The 19257-nt window shown below is 71.3% G+C and overlaps 3 protein-coding genes across 3 annotated transcripts in view; 1 reads left to right on the forward strand and 2 right to left on the reverse strand.

Moving 5' to 3' along the window:
• Positions 1 to 1978: 1978 nt before the first annotated feature.
• CPT1B (carnitine palmitoyltransferase 1B) lies at positions 1979 to 10141 on the reverse strand. Its single transcript, XM_082751644.1, has 19 exons — positions 9990 to 10141; positions 8163 to 8322; positions 7943 to 8082; positions 7474 to 7645; positions 7236 to 7337; positions 7009 to 7146; positions 6220 to 6297; positions 5999 to 6106; positions 5685 to 5769; positions 5357 to 5552; positions 5046 to 5231; positions 4845 to 4950; positions 4049 to 4165; positions 3686 to 3850; positions 3468 to 3602; positions 2984 to 3136; positions 2689 to 2802; positions 2486 to 2578; positions 1979 to 2120 (listed from the first exon to the last, which is right to left on the reverse strand). The coding sequence occupies exons 2-19, from the start codon at positions 8301 to 8303 to the stop codon at positions 2031 to 2033; spliced, it is 2319 nt and encodes a 772-aa protein (XP_082607770.1). The 5' UTR covers positions 8304 to 8322; positions 9990 to 10141; the 3' UTR covers positions 1979 to 2030.
• A 1110-nt stretch (positions 10142 to 11251) lies between these two features.
• CHKB (choline kinase beta) lies at positions 11252 to 15397 on the reverse strand. Its single transcript, XM_082780651.1, has 11 exons — positions 15207 to 15397; positions 14672 to 14780; positions 14478 to 14591; positions 13434 to 13567; positions 13205 to 13309; positions 13046 to 13104; positions 12869 to 12956; positions 12677 to 12785; positions 12470 to 12576; positions 12297 to 12378; positions 11252 to 12063 (listed from the first exon to the last, which is right to left on the reverse strand). The coding sequence occupies exons 1-11, from the start codon at positions 15380 to 15382 to the stop codon at positions 12007 to 12009; spliced, it is 1140 nt and encodes a 379-aa protein (XP_082636777.1). The 5' UTR covers positions 15383 to 15397; the 3' UTR covers positions 11252 to 12006.
• LOC309874294 (uncharacterized protein) overlaps positions 15376 to 19257 on the forward strand; it is a gene marked incomplete at its 3' end in the record, with an annotated part of 4567 nt that continues 685 nt past the window's right edge. The window contains exons 1-5 of the mRNA XM_082752342.1: positions 15376 to 15654; positions 16563 to 16664; positions 16755 to 16880; positions 16964 to 17203; positions 18965 to 19114. Coding sequence (XP_082608468.1) covers positions 15493 to 15654; positions 16563 to 16664; positions 16755 to 16880; positions 16964 to 17203; positions 18965 to 19114 — 780 coding nt within the window. The 5' untranslated portion in view covers positions 15376 to 15492. The remainder of the gene's footprint in view (positions 15655 to 16562; positions 16665 to 16754; positions 16881 to 16963; positions 17204 to 18964; positions 19115 to 19257) is intronic.

Consider the following 19257-nt stretch of genomic DNA (forward strand, 5'->3'; position numbering starts at 1 on the left):
AGAGAGACAGACAGACAGACAGACAGACAGACAGACGGGCCCCTGACCTCCTGTGGGACCCCAGCCCCCTGGCCCCGAGCCCCCAGCCCCGCTTTGGCCACGCTTCTTGTACCCCAGCCAGCCCCAGAGGATGCCGCAGAGGGGCGCAGAGCTGCGAGGTCAGCCCCACACTGCTTTGTGCCCCCCCCTTGTCCCCTTGCTGGGGTCCCAAGCCCCTGATACTGGTGGGGGGGGGTCGTGGCTGACTGCTGCACACCCTGCACAGAGCAGACGTCCCCTGGGACCTGGCCCCCCCTTGGCAAGGCTGGCCATGAGCCCCCCGCGCCCCACAGGGCGGTGGCACCGAGGAGTCCCCGACACCCCCCCGCCCTCGGTGCTCTTTGCGCAGCGTTCGCTGCCCCCCCCAGACCCCGGCAGCCCCACAGCACTGGGGTGCCCCCAGTGCTCCGGTCACTGCTGGGGGGCCGAGGGGACGCTGTCCCTGCAGCCCCCGGTGGGCATGGGCCTGGGGAGGGACTGGAGGTGCTGGGGAGGGGGCTCAGCACACGCAGCCCCCCCCAGCGGGGCCGTGCCGGGCAGCAGAGGGTTACGGCGCGGCTGCACCCGCAGCACCCGGCAGGGTTTGTGCTTATCGGGGGCATCAGATAAGGGACGGAGCTGGTGGGGCGGAGGAGCCCGGCTCCAGACACGCATCGGCAGCTCCTTTTCCTCCGGGCTCCGCCTGGCACAGCCGGCAGGATGCAGCTCTCGGGGTCCCGGCGGCACCTGGGGGGCCCCAAACCCCATCCAGGACCCCCCCCCAGGCATGGGGCTGAGCCGTGCCGAGGGGCAGCGCTGGCTCCTGCAGCAAACCCCACACGGGGGTGGTGGCACAGCAGGAGGGGTGGCAGAGCCCGGGGTGCAGGATGAGACCCCAATGCAGTTTTGGGGTGCAGGATGGGGCTGCGGGTGCTCAGCCTGCGCCTGGTGGGCAGGGGGGGCGCTGCGGGAGGGGCTTCTGGGGAGCACGGAGCCGAACCCAGGGGCTGGGGGCTGCAGAGCCTGACCCTAACACTGACACTGACCCTAACCCCAACACCAATCCTAACCCTAGCCCCTAAACCTAACCCTAATGCTAACCCTAACCCCAACATTAATCCCAACCTTAACCCTAACCCTGACCGTCACCCTACCCCTACCCCAACCACAACCCTAACCCTAACCCTGACAGTAACCCTAAACCTAACCCCAACACTAACACCAGCCCTAAACCCAACCCCATCCCTAACCCTAACCTTCACCCTAAACCCCATCCCTACCCCTAACCCCAACCCCAACCCGAACCCTAACCCAACCCCAACCCCAACCCCAACCCTAACCCCAATCCCAACTGTAACCCTAACCCTAACCCTCACCCCTAGCCCTACCCCTAACCCCAACCCCAACCCTAACCCTAACCCCAATCCACCCCTAACCCTGACCCTAACCCTTGGCCCACCCCCACCAGCCCCCTCTCTGGGCACGGTGCGTGCAGCTGCCCTGTGGGATCACCTCCCCTGCCACCAGGGCGCGGGGCCGCTTGTAGCAGGCACGAGGGGCTCCGTGCTCTCACTGTCCGTATTTCCTGCTGTCTGTCCGTCCGTCCATCCACTGTGCCAGGGCTGTGGGCCCCGTGGTGCGGGTGGGCACCGTGCCGACACGGCTGGAGGCTCAGCGCCGCTCCCTGCCGCCGTGCCCCGCTGCACACCCCCGGCACCGCCGCACCGTGCTCCTGGCACCCCCACCGAGGCTCCTTATCCCTGCTGCCTGCGGGCAGGAGGGCCCCTGGGGACCCCACAGTGCCACCGTCCCCTTCCCACAGCTCAGGGACCCCCGCCCTGGCCGCGCCGTGCCCCGGAGAGGCCGCGGTTGGTGGCAGAAGCAGCCTTTATTGGCAGCATTTACAGAGAAGCAAGGCCCTGCTCCCCCCCCACCCGCCCTCTCCCCGTGGCCCCCCGTGGTCCCGGCTCCTCCGTGTCCCCCGGGACCCCGCGGGGCCGCCCGCGCCCCCCTCACTTCGCCGCCTTCTTGGCCGGCACGTCGAAGAGCTCGGCGATGTCCAGCATGGCCTGGCGGATGTTCCTCCCGAAACGCTTCGAGTCCTGCGGCAGCGCCCGCGCCCCCATCAGCCCGTGCCCCCCCCAGAGAGGGGCACCCCAGCCCTGGGGACCCCCCCCAAGCCCCTGGGCCCAACCTGTGTCTCCTGTGATCCCCCCAAAACTCTGGGGACCCCCCCGAACCTTGGTACCCCCCCGTGTCCCTTGGGACCCCCCCGGCAGGTCCTGCATGGGCAGGAACTTTGAGCCTGGAGCGTGGTTGGGGTCCCACGGAGAGGGACTGGGATGCAGTGAGGCCCAGCACTGCGTGGGGTTTGGGGGGGGAGCTGTCCCTGCCTCAGCTGGGGGCTGCCCAGCCCCCCCCCACCCTGGGGACCCCCAGCCTGGGGACCCCCAGCCTCAGCCCTCACCGTCTCGGGGCTGGAGTACTTGCTGGAGACGTGGAAGGTGATGAGGTTCTCGCCAGCAATGATGTAGGAGACGCCGTAGCCATCATCAGCGACCTGGGGGGGGGATGAGAGGCGGGGATGTGAGCAGTGCCGGGGGAGCCCGGGGTCTGACGGTCCCCCCCGGGGGGTCCCTGTCCCCCTCCCCATGCCCAAGTGACGCCGACCGGGCCGAAGCCGCCGCCGGTGGAGACGTGGTCCGGGTACTTGTCCAGGTCGAACATCTTCAGCTGCTGCTGTGGTGTCTGGCTGGTGGAGAGGCGCCAGGGCTCCGACAGCACCTGTGGGGACGGGGTCAGCGCTGCGGCTGGTGCCCTGCACCCCACTGCACCCCACTGCACCCCACTGCGCCCTGCTGCACCCCGCTGCACCCCACTGCACCCCGCTGTCCCCCTCTGCACCTACCCGTGCCCCGCTGCGCCCCACAGCAAAGCGCACTCCCCGGCACCGTGCCCCGCTCACCTGTGCCAGGAAGGGGGACTCTACCCCCAGGTACCGGGACACCACGTAGAGGCAGAAGAGGTGCCGGTCGATGCCGGCGCCGGTCATGGCCATGCGGTACATGTGCTGGTGCTTCTCCGCCGCCAGCTTGAAGAGCCGCTGGCGCTCGGCTCGCTGCGGGGAGAGCCGAGCTCAGGGGCTGGCACACCCCAAAACCTACCCACCCCGGGGTGTGCTGTGCGGGGGGGCGTCCTCTGTCCTGCCTGGGGCTGGCAGCGGCTCCACAGCTCTGGGGAAACGGTCCCAAGGGATGGGGACATCCCCAAGGGACAGGGACATCCATCGGGGTCAGGGCTGTGGAGATGGGTGCTGCCTCCGGGGACCTCCCCGAGGGGCAGGGGCCTCTGCTGGAGACGGGGATGTCCCCAAGGGGAGGGGACCCCCAGGAGGGACAGGGATTTGGTCAAGGCGCGGCGTGAGGGGCGTGTGGCGGCGCGGTGCTCACGCTCTGCCCGGCGTCCCCCATGCTCCGCACGAAGGCGGTCGACTCGGAGGTGCAGGAGCGCACGGTCTCCGTCCGGCCCTCGCGGAAGAGCCGCGTCATGGAGGCCTCGTAGGTGAGGCAGAAGCAGCCCTTGTCCTGCGGAGAGAGGCGGCTGGCAGCGGGCACGGGGGGGGGGACGCCCGCCGGGGCCCCCCGCGCGTCCCCGCGGCGCAGCTCACGCGGAAGTGGGCGAGCTGCAGGGAGATCTGGATGAAGGCGTCGGGGCTGGTGCGGCACTTCTTGATCAGCCCCTTCCCGAAGTCGGAGAACTGGAAGCAGCAGAAGTCCACGTCGTCGGCCAGCGCCTTGGCCACGCGGTACGAGCTCTCGATGGCGGCCTGGCACTGCGGGGACACGCGGCCGTGGCGGTGGGCACGGGGCACCGACCGCCCCGGGATGGGGACGCCGAGGGTCAGCCCCGATCCCGTGGGGCCAGGGCGGCACCGGGTGGCACCGGGTGGCACTGGGAGGCACTGGGAGGCACTGGGTGGCTGTGGGGCAGGGCTGGCTCCAGTGCAGGAACACCTCGGGGCTGCACCCACCTCCTGGGGGATGTCCCACTGCAGGCGCTGGGGTGGTGCCAGCCGCGTGTCAGGGTCCCCCACGCAGTGCCCCCCCTCGGTGTAGCCCAGCTGGAATTTGTCCATCGCCAGCATGAACTGGGGGGAGGCAGGGACTGAGCGGGGGGCACCGGCCTCACAGTGCCCCCAGCCTCCCCCACACAGCACAATTCACCCCCCAACCTGCCCCCAGCGTGGCCCCACACACAGCCCTCCTGCAGCCCCATTTACCCCCCAGGCTGTCTCCTGCACCCCCCAGGAGCTCTCTGTGTCCCCAGGATGGTGGTGCCCAGCCCCGGTGTCCCCAGGAGTGGTGCCCAGCCCGGGGATGCCCAGATTTGGGGGAACCAAAGGGGTGCCCAGTGGGGGGTGCCCAGCTCCAAAGTGCCCAACTGGGGGTGCCCACTTCTGGGGGAGCCCAGTGGGGATGCCCAACGTGGGATACCCAGCTTGGGGGGGTGTGCGCCCATTTTGGGGGTGCCCATTTTGGGGGGAGCCCATTTGGGGGTGCCCATTTTGGGGGGTGCCCATATGGGGGGTGCCCATTTGGGGATGCCTATTTAGGGGTGTGTGCCCATTTTGGGGGTGCCCATTTTGGGGGGTGCCCATTTGGGGAGTGCCCATTTGGGGGTGCCCATTTAGGGGTGTGTGCCCATTTTGCGGATGCCCATTTTGGGGATGTGCATTTTGGGGGTGCCCATTTGGGGGTGCCTATTTAGGGAGGGGTGCCCATTTGGGGGATGCCCCATGGGGGCACAGGTCCCCCCCCAGCCGGTACCTCCCAGAGGTGCCCGATGATGGGCGCATCAGCCCACGAGTGCTCGGCGTTGGCGCCCAGCTTGCCGTTCTTGTAGACCACCAGGGTGAAGGATTTGTCAAACCACCTGCGGGGGGGGGGCACGGGGTGAGCGGCGCGGTGCCGGGGGGCGTCCCAGGGGTGCGGGGGCTTGGGGAGGGGGGGACACCCAGGGCTGCCCACCGGTCGTAGCACTGCCCGTGCAGCAGGGACTTGGCGTAGGTGTCCATGCAGTCCTCCTGGTCCGCTCTGTAGCCGTGCGCCTCCTCGTCCAGGGTCAGGAAGAAGGCTGCCCGCTCGATGGCGTCCAGCGACACCTTGTTCTTGCCCTGGCTGAAGAATTTGGCCCGCGCCTCGGCCCAGGGCACCCTGCGGGCACCCCCAGCGGTGAGGGCGGGCGCCTGGCGATGCCCCCGTGCCCCGGCAGCCCCCGGGTGCCACCACCCCTTGGGGCAGCCGGGTCCCCCCTTGCCCCGCGTCCCCTCTCCGGGCACCTGTCCCCGGCCGTGAGCGCCGCCAGCCGCTCCTCGCCGGGCTGGGGGGGCGAGGGGTCGTCCAGGATGCGCTGGAACTGCAGCTCCAGGTCCCGCGGCTTCAGCAGCTGCCCCCCGTAGTACAGCCACACCTTGTAGAAGCGGCCCTTGTGGTACACGGCCAGGTGCTTGCTGTCCAGCAAGTGCAGCAGCGTGTCTGCGGGGGGGGCATCATTGCTCCGCTGCGGCCCCCCCCAGGCACCACGGGACCCCGGGGGGCAGGGGGCTGAGCCCCCCCCGGGGCACCCCCCTGCGTGCAGGGCTCAGGACGGCCCCGCCGGCCACGTACCCGTCTCCTTGCCGGGGATGCGGGTGGTGTTGAACATCCGCTCCGACTGGTAGGAGCACATGGGCACGATGCCCAGCGCCATCATCTGCGGGGGGGCAACGAGAGGGGCTCCCACCCCAGCCCCACTGCAGCCCCCAGCCCCGCTGCAGCCCCCTGACCCCCTGCCAGCCCCATAGCACTTGCCCCCAGCCCTGCCCCATTACTCCCCTCCCTCCCGTGCCACGCCAGGCTCCCCAGACCCCCCCCCCTGGTGCCCCCATCCTGCCCCGCAGCCCAACGCCCCCTCCCCGACCCCGTGCCCCCCCAGTGCTCACGGGAGGGATCTCCCCGCGGTCCAGCTTGCGGCGGTACAGCAGGATGGCGTGCACCACGTTGCCCGCACGGGCAGCCTGCACGTGGCTGGGCGTCACGTAGAGGAAGTCCTGGGGACAAGGGACGGGCTGGGGGCGCGCACGGGGGTCCCTGCCCGGCTCGGTGCGGGTCTGGGAATGTCCCCGGCCGGGGGACGGCGCCGTGGCACCGCCACCCCCCTCACCATGGCGTAGTAGTTGCTGTTGACCATGATCGGGCTGCGGCCACGCAGGTAGATGTACTGCTCCCACCAGTCGCTCACCTGGACGGGGACGTGAGACGGGTCACTGCGGGCAGGGACGGGACAGGGACAGGGATGGGGACAGGGATGGGGATTGGGGACAGGGACGGGGATGGGGACAGGGATGGGGATTGGGGACAGGAACAGGGACAGGGATGGGGACAGGAAGGGCAGATGGGGCAATGGACAAGGACAAGGGGTAGGGATGGGGGAACGGGACAGGAAAAGGGGACAAAGTGGGGTGAATGTGGCCGGACAGGGACATCCAGGTGCAGGGAGAGCAGACACAGACAGTGGGAAGGGGACGTGGGACAGGGGCAGGGGAGAGGGACAGTGGAAGGGGCCAGCTGCAGGAGCAGGGACAGGGAGCGGGGTCAGCCCCTGCCCTCCCCACACTGGGGCTCGGTGCAGGACCCCCTGTCCTATCCACAGTGACCTTGTTGGGGTCCCCAGGCTGCCCTGGGGGGCAACGTCCCCATGTCCCTGTCCCCATCCCCATCCCAGTCCCCATCCCCATCTCCTCTGGGCTCGGTGGGCTGCAGAGGAAGGCCCAGGCTGGAGCTTCTCAGCACATGGGACACAGGAGCAGGGACAGGGGTGGCACGAGGCTGCCCAGGACCACCCCATAACCCCCCCCCCACAACAACCTGGGTGCCCCAGGGCCCCACAAAGGGGTGACCACCCCCAGGCCGTGGGATCACGGCAGCGTCCCGCTCCCGGGGCTGGGCTCACGTAGTTGGTGGTCCACCAGGACTTGAGGATCAGGTACTTCTGCAGCCGAGGCGCCGTCTTCTCCTTGAACTCCTTGGCCAGCGCCTCCATCTTGCCGTACTTCTCGTCGTCCATCAGCGGGCGCACGGACTCCAGGTACTGCGGGCAGGGGGCTCGGGTCACCGCCTGTCCCCGGGGGGCCGGGAGGGCAGCGCCGGGAAGGTGCCCCCGCGCCGCTCAGCCCTTACCCTGCGGATGGTGGCCTCCACGGGGGGCACGGGCAGCTTGGGCAGCGAGGTCTGGAAGCTGTAGAGCAGGGGCTTGCGGCCCGACAGCACCTTCATCAGCGCCTGCGGGGCCAGCGCAGAGGCTGGGGGTCAGGGGCAGAGGGGTGCCAGGGGTGCCCACGCGTCCCCCTCCCCACAGCAGCCCCCAGGGTCCCCCGTGCAACACGCGCATGTCGGAGGCGCACGCGCGGGCACGCACCACCCAGATCTTGGTGCTGCGGCTCATCTTGCCGTGGGGCTCAAACATCCAGCCGTGGTAGGAGAGGAGCAGCCTCATGGTCTGCCGGAACAGCAGCACAGCTGACAGCCAGACGCCGGTGGAGAAGAGGACGGCGCTCACGACCGTCCGGCTCTCGTAGCTCAGGAGTTGGCTGCGGGGAGCGGGGAGAGGGCTGAGGTGGGGACGTGACCGCGTGGGGGGCACCAGGGGGCTGGGGGGACACGCGGGTGGGATGTCCCGGGGGGTGTCCCCGTGCTGGGGCCATGCTCGCGGTGTTGGGGGACCTGTGGGGTGGGACCCCCGGGGGAACACTGCAGGCAGGGACGTGCCCATAGGGCAGCTGAGGGACGTGGGGCATGGTCCGTCCTTGGGGACACCATGCCTTTGGGGTGGGGGGCTGTGTGGGGTGCCCAGAGGCTGGGGGCCACGTGGAGCCGCCCCCGCTCACCTCTCAGGCAGGAAGCAGCGGATGCGGGCGATCAGCCCCATGGAGGGGTCCACCTGGCAGTAGAAGGAGCCGGCGGTGGCCATCACCACCACCATCCAGCTGGAGGGGGACGCGGGGTAGACGCCGGTCAGGAAGCTGTTCTGTGGGCACAGGGGGGTCAGGGTGGCGGTGGCGGGGCGGCAGGGACCACCCGGCCCCGCAGCTCCCCCCCCGGGCCCACCTTGGCGCGGACGAAGCGCTTCTTCCAGGAGGAGATGCCGGCGAGGTAGAGCTGCTTGACGGCCTCGCGGCTGAGGTGGAAATCTAAGCCCTCGGGGGTGACGGTGAACTGGAAGGCCACGGCCTGGTGGGCTTCTGCCATCTTGGGGGGCTGCTGGCACCTGGGGGCGCGCGGGGGTGGCTGAGCGCGGGGACGGTGCCTGGGGATGGCCACACCTGGCACCGGGCGCCAGGCTCCGCGGTGCCGTGGCGCCGGGCGCCACCCGGAACACCCCATGACGCTGCTGGCATCGCAGCCCCCCCTGCGCCCCCCCCGGTGTCACCGGGGCCGCCGCGCACCGGGACGGTCACGCTGCGTGCCGGCGGCGCTGCCAGGAGAGCTGCGTCACGTCGGCCCTGGCCAGGCCCCGGAGCCACGTGCGCGTGCCCGCGGGGGGGGCCCCGTCCCAATCACATGGCCCTGGACGGGCGCCCAGTGAGGGAAGGGTCAGGCACCGTCCCGCTGCCCCAACCGAGGGGGCAGACACGCAGACACACCCCCGCGGCGCACCCGGCTGCGTGGGGGACGGGGGACGCAGCAGCACCGGCCCCCTGCTGCCACACCGTGTGTCCCCACAGCCCGGAACTCTGGGGGAGGGGGCTATGGCACAAGCTGGGCCCCCCCGTGGCCCTCCGTGCCCAGAGTCCCCTTCCTCAGGGGGCACGGGCAGAGCCCCTGCTGCTGTGTGGGGTGCAGGCTCCTGCTGGTGTCGGTGCAGCCGGCTCAACACGGTGGCGTGGGGGGAGCCACGGAGCTGTCCCCCCTCCCAGCATGTGAGCCTGAGGTGCCCTTCCACAAGGGCGTCCTTGGGCTGACGGCAAACAGCAGCACGGGGAGAGCCAGGAGTCCTGCTGCTGCCACGGCACTGCGCGGCACCGCATGGCGCTGGGGTGCGATGCTGCACGGCACCAAGTGCACAGCACCGACTGCACGGCACCAAGTGCACAGCACCACCCTGCACAGCACAGCACCACGCTGCAGCACAGCAGGGCCTGTGAGGCTGCCCTGCTTCCTGCTGCGCTGCACTGGGTTGCATTAAACTGCATCGCACTGCACCGAGCTGCACGGCACCCTCCGAACTCATCACACCGCACGGCACGGCGCTGCAGTGCATAGTACGGCACGGCGCGGCACTGCAAGGGCTCTGCACAGCATGGCACTGCAATACACAGCATGGCACACTGCACTGGACTGCGTAGCACTGCACGGCACTGCAGGGCACTGCAGGGCACGGCACAGCACACCCCACACTGCAGGCCCCGGGGGACCCACGTGCCCTGGCCGCTCTGCCCTCTCCTCACGCCCAGCAGCCACCGAGCGTCACAAGGTCACCGGGGCGGTGTGGCACCGGGCCGTGCCCCGGGGGACACCCTGGGGGACACCCCAGGGACACAGCTGCAGGTGCCCAGCCCACGGGGAACCCTGCCCTGGGCTCGGCTCCTGGGGACTATGGGGCCACCCGACGGGGCGCAGTGACCAGGGCGCAGTGGGACCAGGGCGCAGCGGGACAGGGTGCAGAGGGGCTGGCCAGCACAGGGGTACCCAGAGCCCCCTGGGACGCCCCGGGGGACACAAGGGGACCCAGGGGACACAAGGGGGCCCGGCGGACAGTCCCCAAGCGGCAGCAGCGCGAGGGCACGGCCCCGGAGGGGGCCCGGCGCGGGCCGGGGGCAGCGGCTCGGCGGCGCCCCGGGGCTCCCCCAGCCCCGAGCGGACCCCGACCCCCCTCGGGGCCTCCCCCAGGCCCGGGTGCCGCGGGCGCCCCGCCCGCCCCGCAGTGCCCGGTACCTGCTCGGGGGGTGCGAACGGCGAGGGGCAGAGCCCCGGGGACGGCGCCTCCGTGCGCCCGCTGCGCCCCGGGGACGGCGGCTCCGTGCGCCCCGCGCCGCGCCCCGGGGGGCTGTAACCGGACACGGGCGGGGGGGCGGCCCCGAGACATGGCCCGAAATGGCCGGGGCCGCCCGGCCGCTCCTCCCCCGGGACCCGCCTCGCCCCGCGCCCCCCCCTCCCCTCACCGGGCACCCGGCACCCGGAGGGACCCCTCCCCGCGGACCCCCGGCCGGGAGGGCACCGGCACCCCCCGGGGCCCCCCAGCTCCCCGCACCCCCACGCCCGTGTCCCCGTCCCGCTGCGTGGGGGCCCCGGCGTGGATCCACCGCGCTGGGGGGGGAGCCGGGGGGGCCCTTGCGCAGGGCCCGGCCCCACGCGTGCACCTGCCGGGACCCCGAGCGGCCCGGGGGGAGCCCCCCCGGTAACCCCGGCAGCTGCTGCCGCGGGGGGGGGGCTATAAATAACCGGGACGGGACCGGGAGGAGCGGGGGCAGCGCGCCCCGGGGCGCCCCCCCCCGTGGGGCTCCGCGCCTGGGGCAGGGGGTCCCGGGGTTAGGAGGGGGTCCCAGGGCCCTGGGGGGGGCAGAGGGGTCCCTGCCCGACCGCACGTCCCCCCGACGGGCTCGCAGTGTCCTCCGGGGCCCCCCCGTTCCCGGTCACCCCCCCCCAGCAGCAGCTCCGACCCCCTGCCCGCCCCGAGGGCGCAGGGCAGGGTGGGCGCTCTCCTCCTGTCCCCCCCCTCCACGCGCCCCCCCGCCCGGCCCCCACCCCACATCCCCATGGGGCTGGGCTCTGCCCCCCCTCCCTGCCCGCAGACACCCCCTCCCCATGCACCCCATGGTGAGCCGGGGGGGGTCCTGTGGGGCAATGGCCCTACAGGGGCTGGGGGTGTCCCAGGGGAGCCAGGAGGGGACCCGGGGGTTGGGGTCCGGGCGCTGTGGGGTGCAGGGGGCGCAGAGCCCGGGGGGTGCCGCAGAAGCTGAAGCCACGCACAAGGCAAAGCCACGACCCCCCCGCAGCCAGCAGGCACCGAGGAGGGGGAGGCCACCCCGAAGCCCCCCCCATGTGCCCGGGCTGAGCTGTGAGCACCGCCCGAGCTGGCCGGGGGGCAGCAGAGACCCCCTTGGGGGCGCACGCACCCAGCCCCCTCCCCAGAACCTGCAGGGCAAAGGGGGCAACGCCACGGGGGGAGCAGACAGCGAGCAGCCCCCGTGCACCAGCGCAGCGTTTATTGGTCCAGGACTGTACATTCTGCTGTCGGGGGGCCCCAGCCCCCAGCCCCCAGCCCCCCCCCCGAGCCGAGCAGTGGCTGTGCAGCCAAGGCAGCGGGGAGCCAGGCAGGGGGGCACGGGGGGGGCACAGAGCAGCTCGGGGGTCCTGCCTGGCCCCAGATGGAGGGGGAGAGCTGGGGGGGGGGATGAGATGCATGTGCAGAGCCCCCCCCTGCCCCCAGCACCCCCACACGCAGCCCTTGCAGGGCGCAGGACCACCCACACGACCCCTCCTGGTCCGGGGGGCACCGAGGGGGTCCCACCAGTGCAGTGCCCACGGCTCCAACCCCCCCCATACTGCTGGGGGAGGCCAGGGCTGAAGGGGCAAGGGGGGGCTGCAGAGGCTGGGGGGGTCTTGAGAGGCACTGGGGGGGCAGCAGGAGCTGCAGCTTCCTTTGCCTACAGCAGCGATGGCAAAGGCGAAGCCCCCGGGCTGTGTCCCCTCTTTGGGGGGAGGGGGCACCCCCTCTATGGGGGGGCCATCCCCTTTCCCCTCACACCCCAGCAGCCCCGCAGCTCACCCCATGCCCCGACGCAGCCCCGTCCCCTGCCCCGTCCCCGTCCTCCATGGGGCAGCCACGGCAGGGACCAGCCCCACGGCCACCTCGTGCAGCCCCCGTGGGAGGGGGCGCAGCGTCTGTGGCCCCACGGCACGGTCGGGGGGCTGGGGGGGGGCGCAGGCAGGGCCGGGGATCCGTTGGGTCTCAGCAGCACCGCGCCTTGTGCTGGAAATAGGCCTCGAAGCGGCTCTGGGCATAGTCCTGGGGGGGGAGAAAGGGGTCAGCGAGGACCTGTCCCCCCCCCCCCACCTCCACCCACACCCACAGCAGGGCTGCGAGGGGAGCACTGCAACACCTGGGGGTCACCCCTAAGCCCCCCCGCCCCGCTGCCCTGTGCTTGGGGGGGGGCGATGAGCAGCAGAGCCCCAGGGCAGCCCCGCGTGGGGGCCGGGCCCCTCCCTGCGCCCACCCGGCCCCCCAGGGGCAGCACTCACCAGGTACCCGAACTCGATGGTGGAGATCTTCGCCTGCAGGATGGACCAGAGGCCCCAGAAGAAGTGGGAGGCCAAAGCGAACCTGGGGGGGAGCGCAGCCCTCAGCACCCCCGGCCCCCAGCAGGGCGAGCGGGGGGGCGGCCCGGGGGTGCCCCCAGCACCGCGCCCCTCACCGGTTGATCTCCGTCAGCATCTCCTCCTCGATGCGAGCCTGCTCCTCGTGCGTCGTGTCCCCGCGCCGCCCCGAGTCCTCCGAGAGGTAGTGCCGGATGAAATGCAGCTGGGGGGGCGAGCAGCGGGCTGGGACGCGGCGAGGGGAGGGCGCCCCGGCCCTGCCCCCCCCACCTCCTGCAGCCCCCCCGGGGGGCAACGCGGCTCACCTGCTGCTGCCGGCTGGGGTAGTTCTCCAGGGAAGCCTTGTAGTAGGGCCAGGAGCCGTGCGTGTAGTTGTAGGCCCACTCGCAGAAGTGGTTCCCGATGTCAAAGCCGCTGGGGAGGGAGTGAGCGGGGGTGAGCGGGGAGCTGCCCCCGTTTTGGGGAGGGGGTGCAGCCCCCCGCGGCCCCGCGCCCACCGGTAGTTGTAGCTGCTGTACTCGAAGTCGATGAGCATCAGCTTGTCCGAGGGGGAGGCCTCGTGCCCGGCCAGCAGCAGGATGTTCCCTGGGGACGGGGACAGGGACGGGGATGGGGACAGGGACGGGTGAGGGGGACGGGGAGCGGGGCACGGCCGCAGGGCGCTGGGCACTCACCCTCCTGCACGTCGTTGTGGCAGAAGACGACCGGCGAAGGGGTGGCCTCCAGCAGCTCCCTGTTGGGGGGGCAGAGCTCGGCGTCAGCCCTCGCCCGTCCCCCACCACTGCCACTGAGCTGAGACCCCCCCCGGAGACCCCCGGGGACCCCGGGCTGACCTGAGGCTCCGCATCTCCTGCTGCAGGTTGTAGGCCTTCAGCTGGTTCAGCTTCTTCAGCTGCCCCTCCTCGGAGAAGGTGAGCTCCGAAATCTGCTTCAGGTACCTGGGGTGTGGGATGGGGGAGGCTGCAGCCCCCCCGCGCCCCCTCCCCGCCGCTCTGCGCCCCCTCCTCCCCGAGCCCCCGAGGGGTTTGGGGCTGGGGGAGGCTGCCCCGCAGGAGCCCTCACCACTCCATGGTCCCGAAGAGCCACTTGGGCTCCTTGTTGAAGGGCATCACCATGCCGTGGAAGCGCGACATCTTCACCGCGATCTCCCTGGAGATGTCGGGGTCCCGCAGGTCCTCGGTCCGCAGCCGGCGGCTCTGGGGACGGGCAGCGGCGTCAGCAAGGGGGGCAGCGGGGGACCCCTGACCCGTATCGCCCTGTACTGCCCCATATCACCCCGTATCGCCCCGTTCTGTCCCATATTGCCCTGTACTACCCCATATCATTCTGTGTTGCCCTGTATCAGCCCGTGCCACACCATACCACCCCCAATTGCCCTGCATCGCCCCGCACTGCCCTGTATTGTTCCATATCACCCTATATCATCCCATATTGCCCCGTACTGCCCCATCTCATCCCATACTGCCCCATATTGCCCCATGTCGCCCCATGCTGCCCCATATTGCTCTATATCACCCTGTATCACCCTGTCCTGCCCCATACCACCCCATATCACCCCGTATTGCCCTGTAATGTCCCCTATTGCCCTGTCTCACTCCATATTGCCCTGTATCAGCCCGTACTACCCCATACCACCCCATATCGCCCTGTATCACCCCATACTCCCCTGTATTGCTCCATATCATCCCATATCGCCCCATACTGCCCTGTATTGTTCCATATCAATCTGTATTGCCCTGTACCACCCTGGAGTACCCTATTTTGCTCTGTATCACCCTGTATCACTCCATATTGCCCTGTACTGCCTTGTCTCACCTATACTGCCCCATATCACTCCATATTGCCCCCTACTGCCCCGTCTCACCCCATACTGCCCCATATTGCCCCGTCTCACCCCATATCACTCCATACTGCCCCGTCTCACCCCGTACTGCCCCATATTGCCCCGTCTCACCCCATATCACTCCATACTGCCCCGTCTCACCCTGTACTGCCCCATATTGCCCCGTCTCACCCCATATCACTCCATACTGCCCCGTACTGCCCCGTCTCACCCCGTACTGCCCCATACTGCCCCGTATCGCCCCATCCTGCCCCGTGCCGTACCGGGATGTACTGCTCCAGCCGCCCCTGGGGGAAGACGCCGTAGAGCCGCGGCCCCAGCGCGCGCTCGGCCAGGATGGCGAACATCACGCTCTCCAGCACCAGCGAGTCCACGCCCTGCGGATGGGGCCGGTGAGCGGCGGCGGGGCCGGGGGTCCCGGGAGGGTCCCGGGGGGGTGCCGGGGCCGGGGTCTCACCTGCAGGATGGCCCCGTAGACGCGCAGCAGCACCTGCCGGGGCTCGTCGCCCACGCTGAGGATGTGCTCGGGCAGCGCGCACTTGAAGAGGAGGTTGCTGAGCCCCCCGCTGCGGGTACCGCACGGACCGGGTCGGGAACGGGCACGGCGGCACCGGGAACGGGGCGGGGGGAACGGGGAGGGGGCACCGGGGGGCTGCGGGCACCGGGACTGGGGGCTGGGGCACCGGGAACGGCGGGCAGGGGGCACCGGGCTGCCGGTGGTTGGGGGGCTGGCGGGGACACGGCGGGGCACGGGGCCGGGAGGGGAGCGGGGGGGGACCGGGGACGGGACCGGGGGCACCGGAGGGGGCACGGGGGGGGGCACCGGGGGCGGGGGCACGGGGTACCGGGGGCGGGGGGGCGGGGCGGGACGGTGCCGGTTCCATTCCCGGTTCCGTTCCCGGTTCCGGTTCCGGTTTCGTTCCCGGTGCCGGTTCCGGTTCCGTTACCGGTGCCGGTTCCGGTTCCCGTTCCGGTTCCGGTTCCGGCCGTACCTGACGGGCCCGATGACGAACTCGTCGGGGCCGATGAGCTTCCAGGAGCCGGCCAGGAACTCCCGGCACCAGGCGTAGGCCCTCAGCCGGGTGGCGGCGGGCACGGCCCCAGCCCCGCTCCCGGTCCCGGTCCCCGTTCCCGTCCCGGTCCCGCTCCCCGCCGCCATGGCCGCCATGGCCGCCTCGCCCCGCCCCTCCCCGCCCATTGGCCGGCGGCGCGGGGGGCGTGGCGGGCGCGGCCCAATGGGGGCGGCGCGGTGGCGGTGACGTCACGTGGCGCGGCGGGATGCGGCGCAACGTGGAGCTGAAGGCGCGGCTGCGGCGGGGGGCGGCGGCGGCGGCGGCGCGGGGGGCGGCGGAGCGCAGCGGGGCGGGGGGCACGGAGCTGAGCCAGGAGGACACCTTCTTCAGGGTGCCCGCGGGCAGGCTCAAGCTGCGCCGGTTCCCCGTGAGGAACGGGGACGGGGAGGGACCGGGAGTACCGGGACCGGGAGTACCGGGACCGGGAGTACCGGGACCGGGAGTACCGGGACCGGGAGTACCGGGGGGGCTGTACGGGGATGGGACCCGGGGGAGGGGAGGGGAGGGGAGTACCGGGACAGGGAGTACTGGGGAGGGTACTGGGACCCGGTACTGGGAGCCGGGGGTGTACGGGGATGGGACCCGGGGGAGGGGAGGGGAGTACCGGGACCGGGAGTACCGGGGGAGGGTACTGGGAGCCCGTACTGGGAGCCCGTACTGGGAGCCCGTACTGGGAGCCGGGGGTGTACGGGGATGGGGCTCAGGGGAGGTGGGGGGATGGGACCGGAGGGGGAGGACCCCGGGGGGAGGAGGGGGACCCGGGGGAAGCAGAGGGAGAGGGGTCCGGGGGGGGCACGGGGAGGGGTCTCAGGATCCGGGGGAGGTGGGGATGGGGTACGGGGGGGCTGCGCTGGGATGGGACCTGTGTGAGGGGTGGGATGGGGGATGGGGAGGGGAATGGGGGAATATGGGAGGGGGCAGGTGGGGATGGGGGATGGGATGCTGGGGGGGGGGGGTACAGGGTCCAGGGGAGGTGCAGGGGACAGGACTCGGGGGGGGGGGTATGAGGGTGCGGGAGATGGGGAGGGGGCACAGGGGAGTGGGGTATGGGTATCAGGACCTGGGGGGTGACAGGGAATGGGAACTGGGGGGTGGGTACTGGGTACAGGGCCTGGGGAGGGGGGTGCAGGGGATGGGACCTGGGGGAGCAGTGGGCACGGGGCATGGGACCAGTATGGGTTTGGGGATGAGAACTGGGGGGCCGGTGTGGGGCCTGGTTTGGTGCTGGAACTTAGGGGGGGAGGACGTGGACCAACCCTCCCGATTTCCCCCCAGGATGGCCGAGGCGAGCTCATCTTCTACGAGCGCCCCGACACCGCGGGCCCCAAGCTGTCCCAGTTCAGCATCACCCCCACGGACGACCCCGACGGGCTGGAGGTGAGCACCGGGGCTGCCCCACGGCCCCTGGGGGGCGGGGGTCCCACTGTGGGTCCCCCCCCCCTGCCAACCTCCCTGGGACCCGTGCAGGCGGTGCTGTCACAGGCACTGGGCGTGCTGGGTGTGGTGAGGAAGCAGCGGCTGCTCTACATGGTGGGGCAGACACGGGTGCACCTGGACAGCGTGGAGGGGCTGGGAGACTTCCTGGAGCTGGAGGTGAGCCGGGTACGGCCACGGGGGGGGGGTGCACGCCCCAGTGTCCCCTCACCCCCCCCCCGGTGTCCCCCCGGTGCCCGCAGGTGGTGCTGAGCGAGGAGCAGAGCGTGGAGCACGGCGAGCGCGTGGCCCGCGAGCTGATGGCGGAGCTGGGGGTGCAGGACGAGGACCTGGTCACCGGCGCCTACCTGGACCTCCTGCTGGCCAAGGGGGGGGGGAGACAGCCCCTGAGGGTGTGTGGGGGGGCCGTGCCGTGCTCCCCCCGCTGCATGGGGGGGCCTGGGTCCTGCTCCCTGCGGGCACCGGCAGCCCCCTGCCCTGGGGTGCCCAATAAAGGCTCCTGCAGGCGGTGTTTTGGTGTTTGGGACCGGCTGTGCCCTCATACTGGGACTGGGGGGGGGGGACGGGGGGGGACACACAGCCCTGGGGGGGGCGGAGGGGGACAGGACGGTGGCGTGCAGGAGGCTCCGTCCCAGCAGAGCTCGGCCCTAAGCCCCGATCACGTCCTCCCCCCGTGGAGCCCTGCCCGGGGCTGCTGTGGGTGGGGGGAGGCTCGGGGCCGTGGCAGCAGCTGGGTCAGCCGGGGGGGTGGGCTGGGGGGGGTGGTGGTGTCGCTGCCACCCCCCCACCCCATCTGGCTGCTGCCACAGCGTTGTATGGGGTTGTACGGGGCTGGGGCTGCCCTAATCTGCACTGCGGGAGGCAGGGCTGGGGGCTGGTGTCCCTGGGCGGGGGTCTGGGGGTGGTGGGGGCAGTGCTGGACCCTGGGACAGACAGGCTGGGGGGGGGACACTATGGGGGCTGGGGACCCTGGCACTGCTCTGCCCTCCCGGGGCTGGGAAGGGGCTGCAGGGAGCTGGCCCCATACGGGCAGGGGGCTGGGGGAGTCTCAGTGCCCCTTTGACCCCCCCCAGGCACTCACAAAGCCCCAGTGGGGTGGGGGGGAGCCGGGTGCCCCCCGGCTTTGTCCTCCCCCAGGGGCAGTGCCCTCTGGGCCTCCAGCAGTGGGTCCCAAACCCCAAGTGTGTGCAGGGGGCACCCTCGGGGTGGGGGGATCACGTCCTGGGGGGTCTGTGCCACTGGGACCAGTACCTTGGAGGCTGGGGTACCATTGGATGGGGGGGGGGCTCAGCACGGTGCCATGGCACAGTTGGATGGGGGGGGGGGGTCCCGGCTGGCCCTGCTGTAAGCCTGTCCCAGCATTGCCCAAGTGGCTGCAGGGAGGGGTGGGCGCCCCGGCCCCCCACCCCCAGACCATTGCCCCCCAGCACGAGCTGCTCCCTGGCCCATGGACCCCCCCCAGCCCTGCACAGCCTCACGGCCTCATCTCTGCGGCCTCCAGCACCCAGAGCTCTTCCTGGCCCCCCCAGGTCCTCCCCTGATGACCCTCGGGTGCTGCTTCCCTGGGACCCCCCCCCACAGCCTCTGGGGACCCCCCAATTACAGCTCTCTGCCCCTCTGTGCTCCCACCACGTTGCACCCCCCCGCAGCACACGGGATGCCCTCGCTGCCTGACCTCCCCCTGCCCGTTTGGGACCCCCCCTCTGCCTCCACATCCCGGGGGGCACCTCTGGTTCCTGCAGCCCCCCCCCTCACCCTGCCCCATCACTGCGCGGCTGCACGAAGCCTCCTGAGCTCCCGTTGCCCCCCCTGCACCCCGTGTCCCCGTGTCCCCCCCAGTAGGGTCGGGGGAGGCGATCGGGCACTGGAGAAGAGGAGGCTGAGGGGGGGCTCACTGGGGTCTACAGCTTCCTTATGAGGGGCAGTGGGGGGGTGGGTGACCTGTTCTCTGTAATGCCATGATATCATAAATCTGTAATGCCATAATATCATAAAAAATGTGATAGGACCCGCGGGAATGGTGCCAAGCTGGGGCAGGGGGGGTTTAGGCCATCAGGACGAGGCTCTGCACCGGGAGGGTGGTCGCACACCGGGACAGGGTCCCCAGGGACGCGGTCACCACACCGAGACTGTAGGGATTTTGGAAGCGATTGGGCTGTGCTCTTAGGAACAGGGTCTAAGATTTTTGGTCGATCTGTGCGGTGCCGGGAGTTGGGCTCCGTGATCCTTTTGGTCCCTTCCAGTTTGGGATATTCTGTGACTGTGGATCCTGGACAGCCCCCGAGCACCGGGTCCAGGACCACTCCCGGCCCCCAGCACCGGGACATTCCCGGCCTCCAGCCTGGGGCAATTCCTGGCCCCCAGCACTGGCCCCGGGGCCGTCCCAGCCTCCGGTACCGGGACGTTCCCGGCCTCCAGCCCCGGCTCTGTCCTGGCCCCGGTTCAGCACCGGCTCGCGGACAGCTCCCGGCCCCCAGCACCGGGCCCTGGACAGCTCCCGGCCCCCGCTCCCGGCCTCCCCCCCCGCCCCGACCCC

The sequence above is a fragment of the Aythya marila genome (assembly GCF_965140915.1).
Source record: "Aythya marila genome assembly, chromosome: 1".
Taxonomy (NCBI): domain Eukaryota; kingdom Metazoa; phylum Chordata; class Aves; order Anseriformes; family Anatidae; genus Aythya; species Aythya marila.

Excerpts from the sequence above, each read along its gene's own strand:
- CPT1B (XM_082751644.1), bottom strand. The coding sequence starts at position 8,303 with ATGGCAGAAGCCCACCAGGCCGTGGCCTTCCAGTTCACCGTCACCCCC. Across the intron at positions 6,298-7,008 it reads CCTGGTGGACCACCAACTAC|GTGAGCGACTGGTGGGAGCA; the intron begins GTGAGCCCAGCC and ends GTCCCCGTCCAG. Across the intron at positions 2,121-2,485 it reads AGTACTCCAGCCCCGAGACG|GACTCGAAGCGTTTCGGGAG; the intron begins GTGAGGGCTGAG and ends GCGCTGCCGCAG.
- CHKB (XM_082780651.1), bottom strand. The coding sequence starts at position 15,382 with ATGGCGGCCATGGCGGCGGGGAGCGGGACCGGGACGGGAACGGGGACC. Across the intron at positions 14,592-14,671 it reads TCTACGGGGCCATCCTGCAG|GGCGTGGACTCGCTGGTGCT; the intron begins GTGAGACCCCGG and ends CCCCATCCGCAG. Across the intron at positions 12,786-12,868 it reads TACAGCAGCTACAACTACCG|CGGCTTTGACATCGGGAACC; the intron begins GTGGGCGCGGGG and ends CTCCCTCCCCAG.